We start from the raw sequence: 10,268 nt of genomic DNA on the forward strand, positions 1-10,268 counted from the left end.
ATTAGAATGCGTGTAGTTTAATAAGAAACTTGCAGCAATTACAGTTTTACGGAAGAAAGAACCATGAACTCGTTTACACTAGACGTATCGTGTTAGAATCTATATATATAATTCTCTTCTGCTAGCCGTTAGAAAACAAGCTGCAAGCGCGCTCCCTAACATCCCCACCCCTACATGATCTTAGTGAGCTGTGGTTCACGCTTCGTTGAGTTGGGTTTAGTGACGGCTATTAGGGGCAGATAATTTAGTTTGAAATGATTTTAAACGTTGGGGGGGGGGGAAGGAAGGGGGGGGGGGGTTATGGTCCTTAACGAGCTACTTATAGTGTTTTAAAGAAATATTTTCAGTGTCAGTGTTGGTACTGTCGAATTCACAAATTATGAATTACTGAAAAGTAGAAAAAAACAACTAAATAGCGGCGTATGTTATGCCGCGGGCCGGCTCGCTTGTAATGATTAGCTTTTACCCAGTAGCCAACAAAGGATCCGTTTTTGTTTAATCAGCTTGTTCAAATTCTAGTAATGTTCGACATAAAGTTAGAGCAACACAGGATGGATTCAATACCTTGTAGTTAAGTGTTTGTTTAACTTTTTTTTTCACAGCCTCTAACCTCAAACAAGTTGGAGAGTATAACGACAAAAAACCCACTCAAGTATTGGGTGTCTTCTCTGCGTGATAAAGCTGAATGCGGTCTACATCAAAGTGCACTGACAAAGACAGATTTCACAGTCAAGAAAGAACATTTTTAATCAACTCAGCTTTTGAAATATTTGGTTGAAATACATAGGCTATATTTTGTTAAAAAAAAAGTTTTTCTTTAAATAATCTTGCAAGATCACAGCATGTCTCACATAGCAAAATAAAATTGTGTAAATCAAACGTATTTTAATATTCCACCTGCTTTCATCATGTTTTATACTAAAACTTCCAAACGATTCGCATCTTTATGGAAAAGAAAAGTCCCCATTTTTACCTTTACAATTCTAATAGTTTTTATGGTTATATTTGTTTTACCTATTCGTAATTATTGCTTACATTTTGCCATGTACAAAGCTTGGCAAGATATACCAACATACGATCTGATTAAAATACACTACTTCAGCGAACCTACACGGCCTTTTATCATGCAAAAAGTGGTATGCGACAGCATGCACGAAACTAAACTTCAAGCCAAAGACATCAACGAGAGTTTGTTTGTCAACTACCACAAATTAAATTCTGACGAGGCAAAAGAAAAAGTATTTCTAAACGGCCACGGGAGATTTTTACCAGTTTTGACAAAAGAACAGAAAATTGAAACGTTGTATATTTACACGGTAGCAGCTGAAGTTTTAACCGAAGCAAAGATTCAATTTTTTCTTCAAGACGGTAACCTTCTTGGGTTGATACGACATCAGGGTTTCGTCCCCTGGGATGACGACATCGATATAAGTGTAAGCGTTCAGGACTGGGAACAGGCCAAAAACATTCTCTCCTGTATCGTGGGGTTCACGTTCATCCAAGACAACAGCTTTCACTGGAAGCTCTACCACACCGGCCACAGCTTCCCGTTTCTCGACATCTTCTTCTACGACCACGACGACAGCTACGTCTGGGCCTTGACCTACTACACACGTTTCACCTTCATCTACCCTACACACCTGGTCTTCCCGCTCACCTATTCGAACCTCGAAGGCGTGAAGGTCCCAGTACCACGTGACAGCCTAGCCATCGTTAAACGAATTTATAATTATAATATATGCCAAGTTTACAGCGGCCACGCCAATAACACTAAAATACTGTGACACTGTTAAAAGTATATATTTTCTATATAAATTATTTAAATTTCATTTCGTTAAGGGGGCGGTTTAGTGGTAATTTTAGCAGTAGGTTTACTGGTAGATTTAGTGGTACGTTTGTCTGGATGCACATGATCATATGTAAGTGTAGAGTTAGGGCTATACGTTTCTAGTTGAACTAAGTAGGATTCTCATGGGGAAAGTTTTACGTCCACAGTTTCAATTTCCGTTATACTTGTGTGTGCATTAATTTTAATGGTTTATGAGTGACCAGGGAAGTCGTCTTACTAAAGCGTCGAAATAGACTTGTGTCATTACAGAGACACTGTAGTCCTTCTAATGACTGTTTTTACTTAACATTGAATGGTGTAAATTAACATCAAGTGTTGTAACTTGACATTGGCCGTTGTAACTTACCAATGACCTGTCTATCCAGAAACGACCAATGATTCACCAAAATTTTGATTGATGTAAAGATGTTGCTGGCGTTAATATTGAGAGTCGCTAGATCCAAACTTACGTCAATATTTATGGTCGCTAGACCAAAAATCTCACACAAACAAAAAAGAGAAGTAGAAACAATTTATTGTAAATATTTTTATAAACATTTTTATAAACACAAATTTTTTTCAAAATTCTTTTAAACATTTTCAAAACTTTTTCGTAAATAAAACTAATGTGAAACTAATTAGAACAATTCAAAGACAATACAGTTCTGAAACAATGTGGATAAATATGTAATTGCTGACATCAGATAGACGCCATATACAAGCAAACTACAAGTTTACCCACACCCCACTATAATTTAATCCACCAGAGTTAGCTCCAATGTGAGAATGACCAGAGCAAGCACACCCCAATCTGTAGACCAGAGCCCCACTGCTACCTGGACAGGTAGATGTAGTGTACGTGTACCTGGTTCTGATACCCCCCTCCTCCTGCCTGTGTACCCAGTGACCAATAGAGACCTTCTTAGAACAGCCATGAGGATGTGACACTATAATGGTCAGCTTGTCCACATCTTTACAACTCCTGTAATTGTCCCATACTTTAAGAAATAGACCATTAAACAACCTCACAATATCCTCCAGTTTATAACCTACATCTGCGTCATGTGTCACACAATACAACAAACACGTGTCTCTTTCAGTGTCTGACACATCCACATCCCACCCATAAATCTTGACCACTGGACTTTCCTCATCATCAAACCACAACCTGCAGCTGGATTGTCTTGCCTCACTTTTATCAAAAACCACATGAGATGCTGACATCACAACAACCCTCCACCAATTTTTGCTGGGTTTGTTCGAGTGGTCACATTTAGGACATGGACAAGTTCTGTAGGGAGGGTATGCCTGGTCCATTCCCTCTGTGTACTTGGTCACCCTCACCACCCTCCCAGTCCCTGTCCTCAGTGAGTTCTGTCCCCTGGTGTTGTAGCAAGGATATGGATCTTTAGTGTCTGGTACAAGCTCTGGTCTGTTTGGACTGGTGAACTTAACGGCTATCCTGATGGTTAGGTCAGCCAGAGCTTTTGTGAAGTTGCGCACATCGTTGTCTTGGTGACCAGAAGGAAAATGTTCAAGACTTAACTGATTAACAGGCACAAAGTTTTTATGGCCAGGATTTTTCTCACAGTTTGCCAAGTGTATGGGTAGATCTTCCTCACCTTCACCTACAAGACATTCTTGTACTTCATGTCTACCTGTAAGGGTAAACAAAACAATTTTATTACTGTAAAAATGTTATTGAAAAAACAAAACAAGATAACTATCTACAATTTCCAACTGTCACAACCATCACCATATTAAGATACTCATCCAGTAAACATTTTAAACTACAGAATGTTCCAACACAAGAACTTTATCAGCATAAAATATTTTAAGCATGCAGGTAGACACCTTATTAATATATTTCCAAACAAATGGACAGTACCTGTAAAATATGTTGAGATGTCTTTTCCACTGGCCATACTGTTGTGGTCATCTAGAGTATCCTTTCCACTAGCCATACTGTTGTGGTCATCTAGAGTATCCTCTCCACTAGCCATACTGTTGGGGTTATTTAGACTATCCTCTCCACTTGCCATACTGTTGTGGTCATCTAGAGTATCCTCTCCACTAGCCATACTGTTGTGTTCACCTAGACTATCCAAGTTAATTTCTGTTACATAAACCACAACACAAAGATTTGACACATTGTCTACATCAGCACTAAACCATGGCTGTACACTTAAGCTAAATGATAATTAACAAACTTACCTGTAACTTGATGTGACAGATCTCTACTGGCCTTTACAGTAGTCTTATGGTCATCTGTCGCAGCTGTTTGATTGAAATAACCTTGACCTTCACATCACATCCAGCAGCCACTCTGTATGGTTAGAAATAGTTTGGCTTTTTTTAATGTATTAAGTCAAAATGGTAGCTTTAATAGCCATCAACCTGTGTTTCTTTACAAACTACATAAAAATAGCCACTGGTCAATAATATGGCAAACAGAACTCAGTATGATGGTCACCTTTAGAAGATTATGATTAAAATCTACTAGATTCTAAATACATTCTTAGACCATATATAATTTACTAGCTTGCCCCAAATTAACATTGAATTGTCTTTATGATTTTGTGTTTAATAAATATTAAATAAATATGCCTAATTTATCTTGACATAGATCTAGATTCTAGGCATAGAACATAGATCTATTAACTAGAATAGATTTAACTTTTATCAACTTATTTAACTTAACTCTACCTACTACTAGATTCTAGATCTACTGCAGTTGAACTAACTCAGTAACTAGTGAACTAAACTCTATAAATTACTTGATCTAGAACTTTTAGACGCTGTATTATTCTATCAAATGACAAAATCTAGATTTAGTAGATAATACATATAATTAAATAATAGATTAATTAAATATAGATAGACTTTATTATAGGCTTTTATACTAACTTATACTATAAATCCTATAATTATTATAGTTAGGCCTATAGTCTAGTAATACTAGTATACTAAGTATAGAGCAGTTTATGCCACTCTAGTGTGACTCAGGTAGAGTTCTAGATTCTAGAAATATCTAATCTAGTCCTAGATTCTAGATCTAGATCTAGATTCTAGATCTACATATTACATAATTCTCCGCGTTTCAACGTGATTTAGAACTAGATCTAGAGTCTAGAATCTAGATCTAAAATAGAATTTAAATTATTTTAATTTTAAAATTTAAACAGATCTAGTCTAGAGTTATAAAGAACATCGTATTTTTCAATGGTGCATAGCACTAAATTCTAAATCAGCAAAACTAGAACTTGATCTAGAAATCTAGATATCTAGATCGTTGAGATCGTACACCTTGGGTAACCAAAAAGTTGAGACCAAACTGCCAGAAATGAAGATCGGCTCTCGATAGCCAGAACAATTGTAACTATTATTGTTATAAAAAACATTTAAGAAGTTAAATTATAAAGTTTTGTAGAATGATTACAATTTCAATATCCGAGATGTAACATGAAGTAAACAAGATCTGAATTAAGTGAATGGGAAAAATAAGAAGTTACTGTTGAGTGTGGGGAATAGGGCTAAGCGGCTCCAGTCCCAAGGCCGTCATTGCGAGTGTCATGTGTTTTGTGGTAAAAATATGCCCTATTGGAAGTTGGTGATTATGTGCTCTTTAAATCATTATTCGTGAGAAATAATTATTGAATCTCTGTAGGTATGTTATTAACGTATTGCTTAATCATTTTTTTTCTTTTTTGCCTGTGTCATATAAGCCTTTCTGTCAAATATGCTTGGCCAATATAACAGCCATGACAGAAAGCAATGTCCTTGAGATAATAATTCTCATTAAAAAAATTGTATTTTCTGTGTCTTTAGATGTAGCTCCTCTGTAAGTCATAAGCCATTATGATAGATCTACTGTTCGGAATTCTACAAGGTCCAAATAATTGCACTCCATTTAGTTTGCGAAAGTTTTAAAATGTGCGTATTCAAAAAAATGTTATATAAAACCCATCATATATCTCTAGTGAAAAAAGTGTATTATTACAAGAAGAATAAATACTGAAAATCTGGTGCGAAAAGTATTATTTAAAAAACGTGTAGGCTTTTTAGTGTTAAATAACTGCATAAAGGAAAAAAACAGCATTACTCGCGGCACCGAATCGCCTCGCCTTTCTTTTATCCATTTAAAGAAGCCAGTACTTATCTGTATCATCGTCCCTGTACTTATGTATCGTTTGTGCGGTAGAATAATAGTCCTTGTTGTGTTTATGAGGCCAACGATCAGTTGGCACCCTTCGGGGTCATAGTTCACGTCTGCTCTCTTCTTCCCTGCACAAGCTGTGATACTGGTTGGCCAAGAAAGCTCTATTTTTGTAGAGAGGATTTGGCAGAAGTGGTTACACGTCTGACTTTGTGCATGGAAGGCGAGGCGATTTGTTGCAGCGTGGAATAGTGGGTTCGGATCCCAAACTGCTCTGTCTTTACTCGGACTCTATTATGTACCTATGTCTACCCTCGGCGTTGAAATATCACTTGCTGGTTATATTGTTATTTCCACTCCCTCTGCACGTCTCAGTTATCGAGCCTAGTCTGTACGGGTGTTTGAATTCAGGTATCTTCTGTTTAGCAGCAATAAGCTTTACTGGCCCGACCAACGAATTTATGTCTGGCCTGTATTTATATATTTATTTCTATGTCCCCTCCCAATTTAAGTTCCCATGTGACAATGGGCCGAAGATTGGGAACTAACAAATGTTGGAGCTTATCAATATAATATCTCTGCCGAATCGTAATCATGGCCTTTACATAATTCAAATGTATATAATTTGTGTGTAAATCGAACAACTTATTCTGAAAAATTTAAATCGAAATAAGTAACCGGAATTATAAATTATAAATTAAAAACGAAAATGTGAATATAAACACACAGGTGATTATTAGTTTTGAAAATTCAATAAAACGCTGATAATTTTGCAGAATAATTTCTAATAATAAAGAAAAAAGTTTCTTATTTGTAAAATTCTAATGTCCGAGGGTTAGGGTTAGTTCAGTATTTTACTCCTCGTATAATATGAAATCGACATGTATAGTAACTTAAATATAATCTATATAAATGTATATTTGTGTTTCTTGTGATGCGACAGTTACGTATTTTTATATGTTATATTGTGTTAATTATATATATATCATCATACAGCATTTACTTCTAAATAACTTGTAAATTGAAAGAATAATGATTGCCAATTTGTCATTTTGGCAAGCCTGACCTTAATATGGTATCGGCGCTTTCTTTTACAATGAAGTATCGAATCTAATCCGCTGTGTGGATAACTAATAATATTTTTTTAAAAGTATACATGTTTAAGCTATTTTCAGGAATAATAATTTCGAATATATATGGTTGAATCTATGTTTTATTCACGATAATTTTAATATAATTTAATTCATTCTTATTTATATTAACCTATGCATTGCTTTAGAACGGCGGGAAAATACATCAAATACTCTATCGATATTTTTAGGGTATCGAATACAAATCGTCGACTATTATTTTATCTAAATACCGATACATTTAATATCATCGGTATATGTTTTAAAATTAAATAATCCATTTGCACCAATGTAATGTAAACAGCAATTATCTTAACAAAATTACCGATTACATTGACCAGAGTCCACTTTACTAGACTGTCAGGGTAAAACCTTAGTTTAGCGTCGGAAATTATCGGGTAATGTTTGTTGAGTTTCGGTAACTAGAGTTACGGTAAACCATGTTTTATTTGACCATTGAAATATAAATAAATTTTAAGTCGATTGTAGTAAATTGTTTTAATTTTTTAAGTTTAATCGACAAAAGGAAACAAAAATAAATATAATAGTAGATTTAAATTAGTAGATCTAAAAAAAAAAAAAAAAACATATATTAATATAAATATAAATATATAATGAAGTCAAATGTTATAATTTAATGTTTTTGGCTTGCAGCGGATTTGCGACCATTAATTAATTAATTAGATCTAGATCTAGCTAGATATCTAGCTGCTTGGCCAAGTAAAAAAAATCTAGATTACGAAAATAGTAAAAATGATTACAAAATGTAAAAATGATTACAAAAATAAATCTATCCAAAATTTAAACATTCTGTATAAAAATAAAAGATGACGCCAAATAAAGTATGGTTTACAGTACTTCCGGTGAATTCCGGAAGTGTGTGACAGACTTTGGCATTGTTTTACTGTTTTTTACTGCTATACGATTCCGGAATAATAACCGACGCTAAACTAAGGTTTTACCACTGTCTGTGCTCTAGATGTATAGACCAGTCCACTTTAATAAACTCGTTCACCGATAGTTATTTAAAACTTGTTACAGCGACAATTAAAGATATAACCTTCAGTCAGGCATGATTGAAACAGCAAAGAGAGATAAACATTTCACCTCCAACCACGTAATGGCCAAATCACGTAATGCCAAATTCACATAATTGCCAACCACCTAATGGCGAAAAGCAATCTTTACCCAAGAACTAGAGCAAAAAAAAAATTCATAAAAAACGTTTTAATAACAAGCTGTTATGTAATGATGCACTAAAGAAAAGCGTGGGTCACTTTAGTACTTTAGTACCTATTGGATACCTTTACTAATATTTGAGAAGAGACCCACGCTTTTCTTTATAGTAATTAAAATAGTAGTGTATAATTTATTTTCTACTTTTTAGTGCATCATTACATAAAAGCTTGTTATTAAAACGTTTTTTATGAAAATTTTTTTCAGTACTTTACATGTTTTATTGACAATAGTGTTACATGACTAAAAACCATTGCGCGTCTATTGAACGTGATGGCGCGCCTACTGAAGGTGATGGCGCAGCGATTGAACGTGATGACGCGTGTGGTGTGGTTGGATAGACATGCCTATTGATTCGGTCCAAATTTTAATTAATTCATTAAAAATTAATTAGGCATCCAATTAAGTCAAATTTAGTTTCAGATTGCATTGTCTTCATGTCTTGTCCCACGTGCCAAATATGAATCGTATCGGTTAAGTAGAAGTTTCCGAATTTTCACTCCTGCGTTTCGATCTAGACTGACGACAGATAGACTGTCGACAGACTGGCGACAGAGGAAGTGAGTTAAATAAAAGCTTGTAAAAAAGAACAATGTTTTATGTTGTCGAACTATAAGTGCTCCTCTAAATTTTCTCTTTCAGGAAACCTTGTCATGTTGACATATTTTGTAAACAAATCATGGCATGCGTTGTTCCCATCTTCAGTCGAACAAATCGATCTAGCAAAACAAGTTTATTTGTTTAATTTAAGTTCTAAGTGATCACAAGATGAGCACTATACTAGCGCGTCATTAGCAGCTGTAGTAGGACGAGTTCTTAAAATAAAATTTCTATGTTACAGCTGGTGGTTTAGAGAGAAAAATTGATTCAAAACTTGAATTTCACCATCTCGTGAGAATGAAGGGAAAATGGGGTTAGCTTTATGTCCAGCTGTTACAACTGTTCCCATCAGTGAATAGGCTGGTTCGGATCCCTTTGGGTTTGACTGCTCTGTCCCTACATGGACAATATTCTGTACTTTTGTCTACACTTGGCGTTGAAATATCACTTTCTGTTAATATAGCTATGGTCAGAGCGCAATGTGCTTTACTACACGCTGAACGACATTAGTGACAAAGCAAAGAAATAACTAATTAGCTAAAAAACATAACACAGGTACACACTGATTACGTGACTTAAATGACTCCGTTAAAAATCTGGCTATTCAATAGTCATTATGTTGTTTTTAAGTAATTTGTATTAGTTTGACCGATAAAATACCCATCTGTCCTGCCTGACCCTATTACCCCTTGCGACACACCCATCTGCTTTGCCCCTATTACCCCTTGCGACACACCCATCTGCTTTGCCCCTATTACCCCTTGCGACACACCCATCTGCTTTGCCCCTATTACCCCTTGCGACACACCCATCTGCTTTGCCCCTATTACCCCTTGCGACACACCCATCTGCTTTGCCCCTATTACCCCTTGCGACACACCAACTGCTTTGCCCCTATTACCCCTTGCGACACACCCATCTGCTTTGCCCCTATTACCCCTTGCGACACACCCATCTGCTTTGCCCCTATTACCCCTTGCGACACACCAACTGCTTTGCCCCTATTACCCCTTGCAACACACCCATCTGCTTTGCCCCTATTACCCCTTGCGACACACCCATCTGCTTTGCCCCTATTGCCCCTTGCGACACACCCACCTGCCCTGCCCTACCCCGTTGCCTTAGTAACTCACCCAACTGACTGCCTGACCCCATTATATTATTAGCTGACCTCACTGTCCTGATTGACCCTGGACTCTACTTGTACAAAAGGTACAAAACTAGCACAGCCAGGTTTGTATAGGTCACACACGCCTTCTGTTAAACTGTTGTACGTCATTTGGCACCGAACCCTCCCCCCCCCCCCCACCATATTTAA

At 36.2% G+C, this 10,268-nt stretch overlaps 1 protein-coding gene across 4 annotated transcripts; it reads right to left on the reverse strand.

Annotated features, from left to right (window-relative positions):
* Window positions 1-2,346: 2,346 nt before the first annotated feature.
* On the reverse strand, window positions 2,347-5,188 carry LOC131950092 (uncharacterized). Of its 4 annotated transcripts, XM_059312137.1 has the most exons (5): window positions 5,135-5,188; window positions 4,043-4,154; window positions 3,779-3,928; window positions 3,717-3,739; window positions 2,347-3,486 (listed from the first exon to the last, which is right to left on the reverse strand). In XM_059312137.1, the coding sequence occupies exons 3-5, from the start codon at window positions 3,907-3,909 to the stop codon at window positions 2,555-2,557; spliced, it is 1,086 nt and encodes a 361-aa protein (XP_059168120.1). In that variant the 5' UTR covers window positions 3,910-3,928; window positions 4,043-4,154; window positions 5,135-5,188; the 3' UTR covers window positions 2,347-2,554. The 4 variants fall into 4 exon arrangements, with proteins under 4 accessions (XP_059168120.1, XP_059168119.1, XP_059168118.1 ...); XM_059312136.1 differs by having other exon boundaries at window positions 3,717-3,944; XM_059312135.1 differs by having other exon boundaries at window positions 3,717-3,923; window positions 5,133-5,188.
* Window positions 5,189-10,268: the final 5,080 nt, after the last annotated feature.

The sequence above is a fragment of the Physella acuta genome, unplaced genomic scaffold (genome assembly GCF_028476545.2).
Source record: "Physella acuta isolate Inbredline_101_S28 unplaced genomic scaffold, ASM2847654v3 ptg000736l, whole genome shotgun sequence".
Taxonomy (NCBI): Eukaryota; Metazoa; Mollusca; class Gastropoda; family Physidae; genus Physella; species Physella acuta.